General features: G+C 40.9%; 1 protein-coding gene across 1 annotated transcript in view; it reads right to left on the bottom strand.

Moving 5' to 3' along the window:
- DENND1A (DENN domain containing 1A) overlaps positions 1-18,083 on the bottom strand; it is a gene marked incomplete at its 3' end in the record, with an annotated part of 1,241,355 nt that overhangs the window by 867,414 nt on the left and 355,858 nt on the right. The window contains exon 5 of the mRNA XM_089664905.1: positions 15,636-15,755. Coding sequence (XP_089521031.1) covers positions 15,636-15,755 — 120 coding nt within the window. The remainder of the gene's footprint in view (positions 1-15,635; positions 15,756-18,083) is intronic.

Genomic DNA, 18,083 nt, shown 5'->3' with positions numbered 1-18,083 from the left:
CTGAAATGTCTAGCCAGTAGCGGGAAAAGGTGATGCTTGTCCACACAATCAGATTCCACTGACTAAGAGAACATTTACACTCCCCGAAAAAAAAAAAAAAAAGCAGTTCTCCGTCCCCGCAAACAATAACCATCTCCCCCCAAACCACCCCCCGGTCGAAATTTAGAGACACTAACATATTCACGCAGAAATTATACATTACAAATTGAGCAGGGATCACTTCCATAGGATCGGGAAGGCCAGGCGCTCCAATGTCCACGAAGAGGATGTGGGGGGCGAACAATCCATCACCGAACAACCCCAAGCGAACAGCAGGACGTCCACATAGATGTGAGGGCGAAGTTCAGAGCTTGCCAGTAAGACGATGTCGGAGGATGTTCATCGCCCAGGACGCCTCCAGATGGTAATAGGAAATAGAAGGTTAGGAGAAGGCACCAATCGATAACCAACTGGAAGCGGAGGACGCGCTGTGGAGTGCGGACAATTAGGTGACGATTAGGAAGGCAGAGCCTAAAAACTGATCCCCCTTGTATGAGGACGAGACAGCTAGAATGTGGCCAACTCCCAACCCCTTGTAAGGCATGAATGAGCTGTGGAGACCCACTATGTGCGCATAGGACAGTGACAGAGTTCCATGGATCACAGGCTGCAGTCTTGACGGATAAATAGTAAAGGAGTAGGAGTCCGACGAGCATTGATCAGAGAGCGCAAGTGCGCAACTAGAACATATGGGGCGGGTGGACGAAAAAAGGTGCGCAGTAACAGTAGAACGTACACAGCAGGGTATGCATCAAAGTAGCAATGGTAAGGGAAGAACAGGGACCATTAGGTGTCGCGTCTTGGCCTCCTGTGTGCTGGCGAGGCCGTCGGGCTGAAGGTAGTCGTGGCGTCTCCCATGAGGGGTCTCGGAGGGGTCGATGGGGCCATCCGCCCTCTACGAGAAGACTGACCGCGCCAATCCATAGCATTATCCTCGGCTGCCAAATCCTGGGATAGCGGCAATCTCATGGAGCTGAACCAATCTGGCAGGTCAATCAGCGGGATGTCTATGGAGACACAGAAAGAGGGCAGTTCTTCAGGGGTGCGCAAGTTGTAAGAACGACCACTAACTTGTACAGAGAGACAGAAGGGGAACCTCCATCTGTACGGAATGTTACGCGATCGGAGCGAGTCCAGAAGAGGGCGTAAAGCACGCCGTTGGCGTAGGGTGGTGCTGGATAAGTCCTGAAAAAGTTGTATTTCTGTCCCCTCATATAGAAGGCGCCCTCTGTCTCTAGCACATCGGAGGACATCTTCTTTGAGCGGGAAGCTGACTAGGCAGCAAACGATATCCCTGGGTGGGTCTGCATCTCCCCTCCTGGGGCGGATCGCTCTGTGCACACGTTCGATGTCAATCGGGGTTGCTTGCGGGCGACCAAGGAGGTTATTGAATATGGCCATTGCTGCCTTGGGAATATCGGTATTTTCTACTGATTCTGGGAGACCGCGGATCCTGATGTTACGCCTGCGGCCACGGTTATCTGAATCCTCAATATGCCTGTGGAGCTCTCTGATAGTTGACACGTGTATTGTTGACCGATGTTGTAAATCAAGAATCGCAGAACCATTTTGCCTGGATGCGGATTCCACGTGATCCAATCGTGAACCCATGGCCCTTAAATCATTATGCAGGTCCCCGAATGCTGCAGTGAGTGTGGCTGTCAGGGTGGCTTTAATGTCAGCAGCCACAGCCTGAAGATCCCTCAGGGACAGAGATTGTGAGGCAGGGGGGACATCATGCTCAGGCACTGTGTCTGGGGCTGCCTGTATTTCAGAGCAGGAAGGGTTAACATTATTAGCAGCCGTGGAGAGGAGGAGGGGGGCAGAGGGGGACGCAGCAGGAGAAGGAGATGGCTGCGGCCCCTCCCTTTGCTGTTGGGAGCGGAAGAGCTCCGTTATGTGTCTCCCCTGCACACCCTGGCCCCGTGGGGAGCGCGATCGTGTACCGGAGGAGGTCCGGTCAGACTTCCCCATTGTTTGGCAGCTCCCTCTCACCCCGCTCCGTCGTGCGGCGATATAGAGGGATCCGGCCGGCGGGAGCTCCCTCTCTATGCGGCCATCTTCCAGCCGCGGCAGACCACGCCCCCCCAAGGGCAGTATTTCTAACACTAGACCTCCTCTGTAAATCTAAAATGGTAGCTTGTAAAGGTTTTTAAAATGTTGGATATTAAAAACGTATGCAGTTTGTCGCCATTGCACGGGGCATGTGCAGTTTTAAAGCATATCATGTTTGGTATCTATTTACTCGGCATACCATCATCTTTTATATTTTACCAAATATTTGGCCAATATTTTGTGTTTGTGTGCATTAAAAGTAAAAAAATGTATTCTTTTTTTAAAATTGCATTTGAAAAATCGCTGCGCGAGTACTATGTGACATAAAAGATTGCAGCCCCCACCATTTTATTCACTAGGGTGTTTGCTTTAAAAAAAATATATAATGTTTGGGGTTTCAATTAATTTCCTAGCAACAAATACTGATTTTATTCTTTTACTTTTTTTTTTTTTTTTTTTAATGTGAACATAAAGTGTCAGAAAAGGGTTGGTCTTCAGGTGGTTTGAAGAGTGAGTGATGTGTGGCATAAACTCCTAATGCTGGACATAAAATGCCCCCACCCCCCAAATCGACCCCTTTTTGGAAAGCAGACACCCCAAACTATTTACTGAGAGGCATGTTGAATCAATAGAAGAATTTATTTTTTACCACAAGTTTTTGGAAAATGACAAACAAATTTGTTTTTTTTTTCCTTACACAAAATTGTCATTTAAATGATTTATTGCTCACACATGCAATGGGTATATGTGGAATTACTCCCCAAAATACATTCTGCTACTTCTCCCGAGTATGGGGGTACCACATGTGAGAGACGTTTTGGCAGTCTAGCCAAGTACAGGACCCCAAAATCCAATAAGCACCATCAGGCTTTTAAAGGGCTTTATTTCCTCATTACACTTCCTGACTACCTATCACAGTTTCAGAGGCCCTGAAATTCCAGGATAGCACCAAACCACCCAAATGACCCCTTTTTGGAAAGTAGACACCCCAAGGAATTTGATAAGAAGCATGGTGAGTATTTTGCAGATCTCGTTTGTTGCCACAAGTTTTTGAAAATTGAAGAAACAAAACAAAAACATATTTTTTCTATATTTCAAAACCTTGTGAGAAAAAATGAGATCTACAAAATACTCACCATGCCTCTATTTAAATTCCTTGGGGTGTCTACTTGCCTAGGGGGTGTGATGCTATCCTGCCATTTCAGGGCCTTCGAAACTGTGATAGGTAGTGAGAAAGTAAAATGAGGAAGTTACGCACCTTCAGGCTTTCAAAGTGGTCATTGGATTTCAGGCTCCTGTATGTGGCTAGGCTCCCAAAAAGTCTCACACATGTGGTATCCTCATACTCAGTTGAAGTAGCAGAATGTATTTTGGGGTGTAATTCCACATACACCCATGGTTTGTGTGAGAAATATATAATTTAAATGACAATTATGTGTAAAAAAAAAAAAAAAAGTTTTTGTTATTTTCCAGAAACTTGTGGGAAAAAAATAAATCTTCCATGGACTCAATATGCCTCTCAGCAGATAGCTTAGGGTGTCTACTTTCCTAAAAGGGGTCATTTGGGGGTGTTTGTACTATCCTGGTATTTTAGCACCTCAAGAAATGTGCTGGGCAGTCAGAAAGTAAAAGCTGTGTAATATCCATTATCTATTCCATAGTTTGTAGATGCTATAACGTTCACACAAAGCAATCAATATACACTTATTGGGATTTTTTACCAAAAACGTAGCATAATACATTCTGGGCTAAATTTATAACTAACTTTGAGTTTACTATATATTTTTTATAGCCGAAAGTATAAAATATAGTTTTTCTTCAAAATTTTCGGTCTTTTTTTGTTTATAGCGCAAAAAATAAAAAGCGCACAGGTGATCAAATACAACCAAAAGAAAGCTCTATTTGTGTGAAAAAAAGGACGTAAATTTCGTTTGGGTACAGCATTGCATGACCGGGCAATTATCAGTTGAATTAATGCAGCGCCGAGTAGCAAAAAGAGGCCTGGTCATTAAGGGGGGTAAATCCTCTAGAGGGCAAGTGGTTAATCATACACAGGCTGCCATTTTGTTTTTGTTTTGCAGACTACCTGGTAAGTGTTCAAATCCCTTCCACATGCACCTTACTTCCTCCCACCTCCCATTCAGGTGACAAATTACATTCAAGTTCAGTGTGTGCCATCAGATCTCCATCCCCTGACTTTTGAAAACTGAGATATATCATCAAGCTTATGTGGGAGGATTTGCTTCATCGTTTTTTCTCACCTGAGGCTACTCACTTTAATGGGCTTAAGTGAGGGTTTACAATGTTTACTATCACTTTAATGTGCATTATACAAAGTGTTTATCTGTATGGACTATAAGGCATACTATAGGCACTAGCAGCGCTGAGATGCAGTTTTCAAAAACAAACAAACATATCTAATGCAAAAAAACTTTCCAAAAATCTTTCTCTACGTTTACGGGACATGAAAAATTATATATATATATATATATATATATATATATATATATAAAAAGCAAAAATAATTTATGGTTAAGGACAGGAGCTTTATATACAAGATAGATAAATTTTCAAGGACTATTTTTTTTTATTTCAAAATCCCCAGCACATGTTTTGAAGGACTCTATCCACAGCACAGTAGTAAACTTGGGTTGTTTTTTTATCATCGAAAATTGCATTTTGTGCTATTAGTGATCCTAAATTCCCTGAAAATGTGATTAAAGCCTCACATTTTGAAAAGGCGTTTTGTTTTTTCCCCACAAAAGAAAAACCAATTGCATTCACAGTTTAAAAGATATATACTACTCCTTTCACATTACAAGTGATAAAATGTGCACAAGGAGCAACATTCAGTAAAGTTACTCTAGGGACAGTTTTAATATAGGTGAACATAGAACACGTGCCACAAGCTATGTTCCTTTAGTTTTACAACAATCTAAGGGTGATCTACATTTGTAAAAGCTTCATGTAATTGTATCCCTCAGTGATGGCGCAAGGTGAAAAATAGGCATTGGCCAAAAGAGACCACTTTATGAATTAAATAATTATTTTGTAGCCAATGCTTTTGTATAACTTCCCTTAACAGGATGTGTTGAAATAAAAAGATAGTAATAAACCTGGTTGTATCATAGATTATCTACTGCATTTTTTGTGAATTTCCATATTAGGGTGAGATGATCTGTATGCTTTAATAAGATGTTTGTTTTTATGGCCACATTGCTGGAGGGGTTCTTGGCATCCCTTTGAAAGTCATCATCTTTGGTGCTACTGTATTTCTTGGTATATGGAGATACGGTCCTACTGGGATATTTCAAATTGGGATATTACTATCTAATCGTAGTATAGTTACCTGCTGTAAATTTGATTCAAGAGAGGTAAACAAAACACCATTTTCATCCTTGTGAATTATGTGTTAAAAAAGATAGTTTGGTATGATGGAATGGCAAAGTAAATCTTAAATTACATTCACTGCTGTTCAATTTTTGTAAACAGATTTCTGTAGCAGACATAGTGTACCTGTCCAAAAACAAAAAAGATGCCCTCTATGTACCTGCACCCTGTAACTGTCAGCACCTGTGGTAGTGAGCTCTTCATCCACAACTTGGGGTTTCCCAGGGCGCAGAGTCTAAGCCCCAGCCTGCTTGTTCTCCAGGGCCCCTGATGGTGGGGATGGACTTACAGCAGGTTGGGACCAGGTCGCGGTCCTCAGGTACACCCAGCTGAGGTAGAGGAGACCGCTAGCGGGAGCAGGGTACAATGGAAGAAGACACAGGGAATCCAGTAGGCAAACTGAGGTCAGGACAGGCGGAAAACAAACAGGGTCAGGAACGAAGCTGGGGTCAGTACACAGATAGACTATATAGGATTCACAATAGTAACACAAGGGAGCTCCAACAACAAGACGTTGCTCAGGCAAAGTGGGACAGACTGAGCATGTCTTAAATAGTTAAATAGACAAGCCAGCTAGGAGGCAGGCCAGAAAGTGATCGAAAGGAAGGACATAAAACCCAGAGGATAGCAGACAATGCCCACAGGTGAGCACAGACAAACACACATGTGAAGGAATCAAGAGCAGCAAAGAGGTAAGAATACATACACAAGAGGTTGCAGGTTAACTTCTGACAGTAACAATATATAGACATATCCTCCACTGCAAAAAAAACTAGCACTCCCCCATGTATAGGTTTTCATACAATGTGCACAATTAGTCCCCATTGCAGCACCATGCAAATAAATAAGCGGGAGCACGGAAAATGAAACAGTGCTGGAAGGTGAAGTTCTGCCCAGTTCAGAATCTGGTCAGCTTTTCCTTAAGCAGCAATACTTTTGGCTCCTTATTGATTATTTAGATATGCCACTGTTGTAGTATTTCCAGATACTATAACATACATATACAGAGATTGCCAGATTAGGCGACTATGCATTCGAGAGGCCCAGCATTAGAGGGACAAGCAAATTACTCATTTTTACAGGATGTTGATCAAAAGATGAGCTTCCTTTGCTGGCCACATTCTCTGCACAATGAAGGGTTCAAGACCTAGCCTGTTGGGCTGGCATCCTTTGTGAAAGTCTTCCAGCCTGAGGAAGGATTTTCCTAACTCTATCTACCCATTTGTAAAACAAACACTCAAAGGTATTTTCTAAATAAGAGGCATATTGCGTCTTTTGAAAAGGTAATTTTTTTACCATACGTTTTTGGAAATGCAAGAAAGAAATTAAAATTGTGTGGTTTTTATACTCAAAGTTGTCAATAAATAAGATATTTCACATAATTCACATCATAGGCATACTTTGAATTACAATGCCTTGAAAAAGTATTCATACCCCATGATATTTTCCACATTTTGTCATGTTAAAACCAAAAACATAAAAATTTATTTTCTTGGCATTTTATGTGATAGACCAACACAAAGCGGCACATAATTGTGAAGTGGAAAGAAAACGATAAATGTTTTTCAAAATTTTTTACAAATAAATACAGGTAAAGGCAATACTGCACTGGTATGGGGAGATGAGGAACACAGTTTTTGGCTTCACTAGTCTGCTGACAGTGGGACTTGTGTAGCAGCAATCACGAACACTGTTGCTGGCTTACATTGGTGTGGTAACATTTCAACTGGTGTGGTGGTGATAAAGAACACTGTTACTGGCATACCCTGCTCTGGTATTCCTGTGGCAGTAATCAGAAATATTGGCTGACAGCACTGACATACAGTGATATAAAAGCAGCCAGTCATTGTACATAATCCCCACAGTACAATGTCAGCATAGTCACACTGGAGACAGTATGTAATTTTTTAACATTTTCATTTTACTTACTGTCACCAGAGCAGTGCAGTGTAACTGTAGGTTTTGTTTGTTTACACTGTGATTGTACACTGCAATAATTTCTGACAGTGTTCAGCTGTATTCATGCAGTCATTGAGGACTACTGTTATAGTTGTGATTGGCCCTATACCATGTGATAGTGGTGACCACTCACAGTAGTAAACAATGGCTTTATGAATGACAGCCATTGTTTACTACTATTTACTGTTATCGCTCACAGGGCCAATCACAACGGTAGACACAGAAATCATATATTGTACCTCTGTGCACTCCTGCGAGCGTACATGAGTGGCCAATGCATGAGGACGTAAGGGTAAATCCATCAACATTGGCACTGCTCCCATTTGATTGTATATCTACATTGGCTGAACATCTTGTTAAAAAAGGAATAAATGGTTGTTGCTTTTTCTCACAGGAGAAAAAACACCTATTCACCTAAGACACTAACAAGAGGATAAAGCATAATGGAAGTAGGAGGGGTTACCTGTCTGAAAAATTATTTTTTAGTTGTTGGTGTCCAAGTCTCCTATAGCTGCTAAGCTAAACCATACCTCTCAGAATTCTTTCTGATCTTTAGTGCCTTAATGAACAATTAAATAATGTAGTTTCCTCTCTGATCTCTTTTTATGTTATATCTACTCTGATCATTTTTGTCATAATCGCAAGATCTCCGCCACCAACATGCGACAATCTCACAACCGCTGCCACCAATATGTCACGGGCGCAAGATCACCGCCACCAACATGCAACAATCTCACGACCGCGACCACCAATATGTCACGATTGCGGCGTAAGACCCCAGACCTTCTCACCAACCTCGTGACCGAAGGACCGGCCGATCTAAAACCGCGATGTGATGTGCGTAACAATGCCACATCCAGCTACACCCTACACAGCGATTTTCCAGCTAATGGATTTCAATCTGTGCCTGCAGCCTGGGTGCGCTTGTTACTGGGTCGGGTTAATTACGCAACTAACCCTTCACTGCCACCACCCCTTTTTGTACAGAGAAAGGGGAAACTCTCTTTATCAAATATACACTGTAATGGTTGAAAAGTCATCTGTCCAATACGGTCACCGCAGGCCGATTGGGCAGAGGATTAAACAAACACAGTAGCGTCTCTTTAGAGGCAGGAATTCATAAATTGCAATTAAGCGCTTTAGAAACAGTTTAACACTTTAAGAAAGAAAGATTTATTACTAAAAGAGTCAAACAGGTGCAATAAAATATTTACAGAAAAAGATGTAACTAAGATATATATATATATATATATATATATATATACACATACAAAGAACCATAGCACAGCAAAGAGATATCAGAGAGAAAGTTAAAGGGTTAAGTTACTTGCCAATTAAGCCTTAGCGGTAAGCAGATCCAAGTTTCAGAGCAAAGGGTCTCCCCAGGTGGTGTATTGATGTTACAATTGGGAGAGGTCTTCAACTTCCCTTTTTAGGACTGCTAGCCTGTGTTTTAAAGTCCCCCAGCAGGGGGGTGGCTCTGAGTAACTGACCAATATTCTGTTTAGGGAGGGATCGTCGGGCAGACTCTGAATTAGAACCAACATCTTCATAATCCATGATATGAAACATAGGGGACAAACTGACCTGAGGAATGCTCATTTAATTCTGTCACCTAAGCTGCTAGGTTTTATGAGGTTACAATCTCCTCAACTCCTGGGAAAAGCTGCCTTATCTCGGTTATGAAGTGAGAAATTACACATGTCCTTGGGCAGCTAGTCTCTGTCTCTCCTGGGGGGCTTTGTAGCCCTGGGCCCCCTGCTGCTCTACCCGCCAGTGACACTTTTAACACACACATCTGTCACTGTGCCTCTCAGGAAGGGAGGGGGAAGGAGAATGAGAAATGAGAGACACAATATATACTCCGTACCAAGATGGAGGTGCCTACACAATGGTTGAACTGCGTACTTCACTGTGTTTTGCGCAGTTTTTGTGACAATTTTGTAGTGGATATTACTTTAAATGGTGACCTAGCTGCACCCTTCTGAAGATAGACGCTCCTGCTTTATTATTTTCATGGGTGTAGTTATGCACGGCCCTGCGGTGCCTTGGTGCACCTTTTGTTAATGCTGTGTGAACTGTGTATTAGGTCCTATGATGTCTGCATTACTGGATTTGACTGTTTACTGCCACTGCCAATTTTGCTTTGTACCCTTCTTTTCTATCGAAGTAATGTTCACTGTTGTTTATTTCTGTGTTCCTTGATCATTTTTGTTGACGTTAACATCATGGAGCATTTGCTTGTGTTGCTAAAAAGTTTAATAAACAGTTTGAAATATAAAAAAATTTAGTTTTCTCTTCCGTATTCGGATCAGGCTGCATTCGCTATCATCATCTGGTTACTGGCACAACAGGATTCTGAGGTTCATCATTCAGTCACAACATCCCTGGTCACCTTTTAGGGCAGGCACTGTGGAGGGTGGCACTCACGGAGAGAGCCCAATAAGGGACACCACATAGTGCTGTAGGGGGGCTACAGCATCTGGACATCTAGCCACCGCTGGTGGCCATCCTAAATTTCTGGCCAGTATTTGTAATTTTACCTAGCTACATTAAATAAAAGTTCATCCAAACAGTATCACACAATGTGGTGTCCCTTATTGGGCTCTCTCCGTGAGTGCCACCCTCCGCAGTACCTGCCCTTGCCTAGGCACTGTGGGAGGAAGCCTGGCAAAGGTACGTATATTGTCTAACTTTCCACCAAAGTGTTGTTTTTTTGGTTATTTTGCATTTTCTTTCAGCATTTTAAGGGGGGGGGGGGAGATGAACACCTTGAAAAAAGTGGACGTTGTTATTAAGATGCAAGGTCACATTTAAAGAAAATTACAAAAGCACAAACCTAAGAGTATATCCGGTTTATGCATATTTGTAGACCAGATCTACTAGGGCCAATTTTACTTCCCAGGCTAGTTTAATAGTGGGTTCCCCTGCTGGATGCTGTGGTTCCTCCTGATGCACTCTAGCCGCAGCGGGCACAGAAGGGACGTAAGGGTTGGAGGGAGAAACCACGGGAAACACTGTTCCACACATCCAGAAGCATGGACTTCGAATGGTGCCAGGAGCTCTACTCAAGAGTGAAGTTTAGCAAATGGGCTGATGAACAGATACGTACGAAGCAGTTTTCATCACAGGTTAGTGCTTTTGTAACTATGTTGATCTCTTGACAGGTTAATTTAACAAGCATGAAAGTCGGAGCTCTGTGCTGTTTCAATAGCAGTTTACAGCTACTTCTAGTGGGTTTTGGTGCATTTCCTTTTCTGCTTTAAGTGTCAATTTCAGGTTGCTCTACTTCTAATGTCATATTAGTAGTTCTGTGTTTTAGCAAAAGTAAATAATAATGGAAACAAACTCTACTTGTTTTAAAAGCAGTAGTAAAGGTGCTTTACTAGAAAATAAGAAAGCACAAGGGAGTGCATTTTAGATTTTTCCTAAAATGGCTTTAGATAAATTTGTGAAAGTGTATCTAGGCCAAAAACGATTTTATTTTTCTTTTGGATAGCGTGGGAGTTGGAACTTGTCTACTTTTTATTGTTGTCCCCACTGCGGAAATTACCCAGTTTGTGCTTGGAACTAATATTACCTGCACTAAAGGTGTGGGATAATGTAAAGTTTTTTCCTTTACTATTTAATTTTGCTAAAACATACAAATATTAGGTATGGACCAATAACTGATATTTAAAATAAATATATATATATATATTTATTTATTTCTAATAGAAGTTCCCCATGACTGGCAGACAGCTAATATTGCATCTATCTTCAAGCAGAATAAAGAAGAAGCTGGCAACTACAAGTGGGTTTAACATAGTAGTTGTAAAATTACAGTTACTCCTAGAAAGACGGATCCATGATGATTTACCAGGGGATGTGCCAGGGGCAGCACAGCCAAGGGTAGCATTGGCAACTATAATTTTAACTAAAGTATTGATTGTGGCTTAAGTATTGAGCATTGTACTTCAGCAAATCCACAAAGCAAGAAACCACAGCAGACTTCAAATACTAATCAGACTACAGGTGACCTGTTTCCCCAACCAGCTCTTTCAGCTTTTACCCAGTCTGCTTCTTCACCTCACCACTCTGTAACATGCACTCCTCCTTCTCACAGTTCTACCCTCTCTCTTCAAACTCTCTCTCCTTTACCCCTCTTCTCCACCCTACAGATTATATATATCACCCTCACTCCCGTCTTCACCTTATTACTGTACTCATCAACTCCTGCTAATTCTGAGCCCATATACTAATAAAACCTCCAGGACACTGGGACCTGTCCCTCCATATAAGTCATACTCCCATATTACTTCTCTCACCCTTTTGTTTCTCCTAACATCTGGAGACATTTCTCCAAATTCTGGACCACCATCTTTTTCCTTGGACCAATACACCCAGCACACTCCTTGAACGAACGGCTGAGCTGCCACCTTATTGAGAATAACCTTCTCGATCCCCTTCAGTCTGGATTTGGCCCACAACACTCCACAGAAACTGCTCTCCTAAAGCTCACAAATGACTTGCTAACTGCTAAAACTAATGGTCACTATTCCGTACTCTTACTCTTGGACCTCTCCGCTGCGTTTGACACATTTTACGACCTCCTTCTCCTCAAAAAACTCTATTTACTTGGCCTCCATGACTGTACTCTCCGTTGGTTCGAATGTTACCTATCTCACCGCACCTTCGGTGTCACTTACAGTGTCTACCTCCTCCTCTCCTACACCTCTGAAGCTGATAGCTTCCCATAGTTTCCAATACCATTTCTATGCTCATGACACAAAAATATCTCTCTCTACTCCTCAACGCACCACATCAGTTTCCTCACGTATCACCGATTTACTAACAGACATATCAGACTGGATGTCACACCACTTCTTAAAACTCAATCTATCCAAAGCTGAGCTCATAATTCCTCCCCTACGTGCTCCTTCCCCTGATTTCTCAGTCAGGATCAATAGCACCACTATCAACCCATCCCCGCATGCCAGACTGCTAGTGGTAACCCTGGATTCTGAACTATCCTTTCAGGCCCACATCCAATCCCTGTCCAAATCATTCCGCCTCAACCTCCACAACATCTCCAGAATATGCCCCTTTTTAAATAATGATACCACAAAGCTCCTAATTCATTCCCTGGTTATCTCTCGCCTCGACTACTGCAACTCCCTTCTCATAGGCTTACCTTTACATAGGCTATCCCCCTCCAGTCCATCATGAATACTGCTGCCAGGCCCATCCACCTTACCAACCGTTCAGTGTCTGCTAACCCTCTCTGCCAATCCCTCTACTGGCTTCCACTTGCCCAACAAATAAAATACAAAATACTAAAAACAATTTACAAAACCATCCACAACTCTGCTCCCAGCTGCATCACCAACCTGTTCTCATAATATCAACCAAACCGCTCTCTTCTATCCTCCCAAGACCTTCTGCTCTCTAGTTCCCGTGTCACCTCCTCCCATGCTCGCCTCCAGGATTTCTACAGAGCTTCTTCCATCCTATGGAACTCCCTACCCCAATCTGTCCGACTATCTCCTAATCTATCCACCTTTAGACGATCCCTGAAAACCATTCTCTTTAAAGAAGCCTATCCTGCTTCTACCTAGTAAACTGCCTTTTATTTCCTCCATCAGCTCATCCCCTACAGCCATTACCTTTTGTATCACTCAACCCTCCCTCCTAGATTGTAAGCTAACGAGCAGGGCAATCTGTTTTCTCTTGTACCAAAATGTATTGTAACTGTTATGTCTACCTTAATTTTGTAAAGCGCTGTGCAAACTGTTGGCACTATATAAATCCTGTATAGTAATAATTTAAATACACATACAGTAACTCTCCTACCAACCCAGAAGCAATATCAGTAACATAATTTCCAGGTCATTTTGCACGGTTGCTGTGACAGCTCATGATCCATTAGCTAAAGAAAATGTAGAATATTGAAATGTGTTGTTGTTTCACAAGTGCACAGATTTTTAAGGCTTTATATGTTGGGTATCTATTTACTCGATGCTAACTAATTTTTTTCTATTTTACAAAAAAATTGTGTAGCACATTACTTTTATGTGTCCTAAAATTAACTTTGGTGTATTGTTTACTGACATTTTCAGCTTGATAAACTGTTTGGTAATATTGAGTGACATAAAAAAAATTGGCATTACCACCATTTTATTCTCCAGAGTGTTTGCTTTTAGAAAATGTCAAATGTTTTAGGGGTTTTAAAAAAATCTTCAGACCTAAAATAATTTTTTAAAAAGGAGCAAAAAAAACCCCCACTAAAGCGACTGGCAGTAAAAGGGTTAATGGGAGTCAGATCATGTCAGAATATTATTTTTTTTACTTTACTACATAATGAATGTTCTGGATCAGTATGGTGATTTGGACATTACCTATCTCAATTTCATAGATTTCATAAAAGCATATGATACAGATTCACATTATGATTTCAGAAATATGTTGCAAAAGCTAGCCCTTGGGTAGTTCAGTGGATATGCAGTTGGCTAAAGGATAGACATCAGAGTGTGGTTGTAGATGGGGTTAATGCAGAACAGAGATCAGTCACAAGTTGTGTACCACAAGACTCTGTATTAGGCAAGGTTCTTTTTAATCTAGAGGTTGGAGATATAGGTTCTCATAGATTAGAGGGGCCTCTATGAGGCAATGTAACTTTCATATGTATTGGCAAATGTGTGCAGCTAAGACCTCTGTTTTAATCACAGTCAATTAGCATTTTTTTTCTGCTGGCTAGCTGTTAGGTTTAACGCTAATTTTTTGTATTGTGTTTTCCGTTTTATTGGATCTGTTTGGTGGTCAAGGTATGCCTTTTTTCGGATGACACAAAGTATGCAATATGATTGATATTCCTGGAGGTGTCTGTAATATGGACCATGATTTGGCATTGCTGGAAGACTGGTCAAAGCAGTGGAAAATACAGTTCAATTGGAAAAAAAAAATCAATACTGGGGGTATATCCTTCACCAGAACAATATGCCCCCATTATAGAGGTAAATAATATTGGGGGTGCTTATGTTAGATGTTTGCAAAATGAGCAGTGTGACCAAAAGGTGGATGAAGTGAATAGAATTCTGAGGTCTATCACCAGCAGAAAGTGTTTCTTAATTCCTCTACATACAGCAGATCTTTAGTTAGACCTCATTTAGAATACTGTGTCCAATTCTGGACACCTTGCTTATAAAACGATATTGATAAGATCGAATTAGTCCAGAGATGAGCAATGAAAATTGTGAAGGGTCTGAAAAATAAAACAGGAGAGACCGCAATAACTAGTGAAGTACTGAGGAAAGAAGGGAAAGGGGAAACATGACGGAAACCTTTATGGTGTGAATATAGTTGAGGAGGACAATATTTTCAATATGAAGGTAAGATTAAAAACACAGCTACATGACCTAAAATTAGCAGGGAGATAGTTTAAAAGAAACCTAACCCTAAGTATTATTTTACCAAAAGAATCGATGATACTTGGAACACAGGGGTAGCGAGTCACTTCAATTTAAACATGCTTGGGACAAACATAGATATATACTCAAACAAAAGAATTACAAAAACAAACTCTATTCCTGCTGTCACTCTTCTATTTTTCAATGTTAGTCGAACAGGAATAGAGACAAAATCATCCAATGGAGACACTTGTTCTGGTGACATCTGCCTAGGAAAAGAGTGCCCTTATTCTAAAGTGATTTTCTCCAACTTCCTGTTGTGTCTCCAATACAGAAAGTGAAGGAAATCTCCCCCAGGGGACAAAAAAATTGACAAGCTTCTACCCATTCCCTATTCTATTCAAAACCTAAAAAACAAACAGGCTTCAGATGTACAGAATAAACTGAGAAACGCGGGTCTAAAGAAACAAACTGGATCCACTAGAAGGAATAAAATGACAGCTGGAGTCGCTTTGGTTGCTTAAGGAGGATCACTGTTCTTCTTTTCTTTCTTTTGTATTTTCCTAGGTGAGCAAGCATTTGTCTCCAATTTTATGCTGTGAAAGGCTATGGAAACAGTACATTCTGAACATGCATTTAGCTGGCCCTTACACTATTCTCAGAGAACCACATGACCACAAATGTAATAGTTGAGGAATAAATATGACACCCATCCACATTTTATCTGCAAAGAAATCCTGGCGACAAGAGACTTGGAGGCGTGCACAAGCTGACATGTGCACTGCAGACAGACACAGCTGGCCTTACCTTAAGATACAAAAGCAGCTTTTAGCGCCTGAAGATAACCGGCAGAAGCCAAACCTCTGCTTGCTGTCAATGTCAGTCAGCACAAATGTAAAGTTCTGCCCGACATGACTGGCCGAAAGGCTGAAAACAGAAGCACAGACAGAAGACAGCGTGTAAATAAATATCACAGACCAGGCGACAGCATTAAACCATGTCAGTAATCACATAACCATTTGTTTCAGTAACAAGTATCCAAGATACCTCTGAGGTTTTTTATAAAAGATACAATGTATATGCATTTACAATACAACATACAAAACTTACAAAGTATATGCCCTCTTTGTGCCAAATATAATGTTTTCCACAACAAAGTAGTAATATTTCCAGAATTTAAGCAGTATTAAACCCAAAAGCAAACATTAATTATATTGCAGTGTACCAATTCCTAGATGTGATGGCTACATTAGTTTTCCTTTTAGGCTTTCTTTCCTTTGTTTACACCTGGTGATCTGGCCAGTAAGTCTGTTGTTTTTCAACAGAACAAGCTCTCCCACAGAATGTATCAGTTTAGAGTGCTAGGACAAATCATTTACCACTAATATGGGTGCTTACAACGATCAGCTTTGATATATTCATGTAAAACCTTTATCCCAAAAGGAAAAAACTGTTGCTGTAACTATTTGTGTAACTGCAGTGTGAGCTGGAATATGACTTCAATTTGCTAGTGTATCTAAATCTGCTAGGAGAGTTGACACTCCCCTCAAACTAACAATATTGCTGTCCAAAGGTGGCCCCTGTACTCCTTTATCCAGTGTGGAGGCACTCTATGGCCTCATGCACACTGCATGTTAAAGAAACGTCAGTAGCATAAGCTGTAGAATGCCACATTAAAAATGTGCGTTTTCTCATGTTTTTTAGTGGTTTGCATTAGCGTTTTGCAGTATTTTCTATTTTTTAGCAAAACTATACTATCACAAAAGCTTGAGGCTCAAAAATGCTCATAAACACCAGATAGCTGTGTTTATCAGTGTTAGAGCACTTTTACAGCTGCAAAACTCTTCTTCAAATGCAGTAGTTCTGGGGTTTTTTTCCCATCCTGAAAATGCCCCCGCCAAAAAAGATAACATGCTGGGGAGTTTACTGGCTGTAGAAAAAAAGGACTGATGCCCAAAACAGCAGCTGTAAAAATGCCCAGTGTGCATGAGGCCTAATACAGGAGATGGGTTACTGGCCAGACCATCAGGTGAAAACAGGGGGAAAAAAAGCCTTAAAAAGAAAACTAATGCAGCCACCACATCTAAAGATTGGTAAGCTGCAATATAATACATTTTTGGTTTGGTTTAATATAGCTTTAACTCCAGACTGATTTCAAATATGGATTTTTATCCAAATAAAGAATGGGACAAATAAACTGACACTGTGGGCTACAACAGGAAGAGAAATTCCAGGTTTAATTTTTACTTAAGGTAATTTAAGGATCAGATTGGTTGTAAGATCCTTATTTTATTTCATTCATGTTTCATAAATCAGCCTCCAGGTTGCAACTGATTGTGAAGTTATGATACAATACATCCTGGCTATATGTTAGCTTTTCCAAGCTACCTGTAGTGCTACACGTGGTCCTCAATTAAAAAATCAGGTCTGGGAACAGTACCCTGTTTCTAGCATGGCCGATGTTTCCACTTCTGTCCACAAAGGCTTTTAAAATATATCTATTGTCAAAAGATAAAATCATATATTAATTTTGACAGCCAGACTAACTATGTAATATGGTTGAAATGGATGGATTTTGTCTTTTTTCAGCCAGACTAACTATGTAACCATATTTCAATTATATCTAGCCTACTCCTAAAAGTTTGTAAACTCTGTAACGTTTCCCACACTTCCTGGAATTCTGTGATAGATATCCATTATGCTCTGTTGGTAGGCACTGCTGTCACACATTTCCAACAGCCTGCCTTCTAAAGTACAGAGGTGCTGAGAAGAGTTCCAGGAGGTGGAGTCAGTACAGAAATCACAGCTTGAAGGCAGCAAGATACCAAGGGATATGTAGTCCTTAGAAAAATGCAAGTGAACAGCAGAGGACAAGCTGCAAAACATGCAGGGAATCCAGGACGTTATGGAAATAGATGGCCAGCAGACAGCCAGAATTCATAACATGAAAGGAGATTTTTCAAGTAGGTTTATATTGGAATGTAAAAATTGTTATTACATTATTAAAACTATTGTTTGTATTGTCATAACGATATAATAAATAGAGTGTATGCTGTGACCATAAAACTCCTTTAATGAAAGATACAATATCACAACTTGGAGGCAGGTGCTGGTGTACAATCTTCTCCTTTCCCAGCTCCTGTTTTTTTTCTTCTGGTCCACACACTGCTGGCAGTCCTGATTTACTTTGTATTCCACAGTGACATATTGGTATAGATAGCAACTAGCAAAATACCATTGATAAAGCTGTTAAAT

The sequence above is a fragment of the Staurois parvus genome, unplaced genomic scaffold (assembly GCF_062004578.1).
Source record: "Staurois parvus isolate SC_StPar_1 unplaced genomic scaffold, SC_StPar_1.0 ptg000002l, whole genome shotgun sequence".
Taxonomy (NCBI): Eukaryota; Metazoa; Chordata; class Amphibia; order Anura; family Ranidae; genus Staurois; species Staurois parvus.
This window is presented reverse-complemented; position numbering and strand designations above follow the sequence as displayed.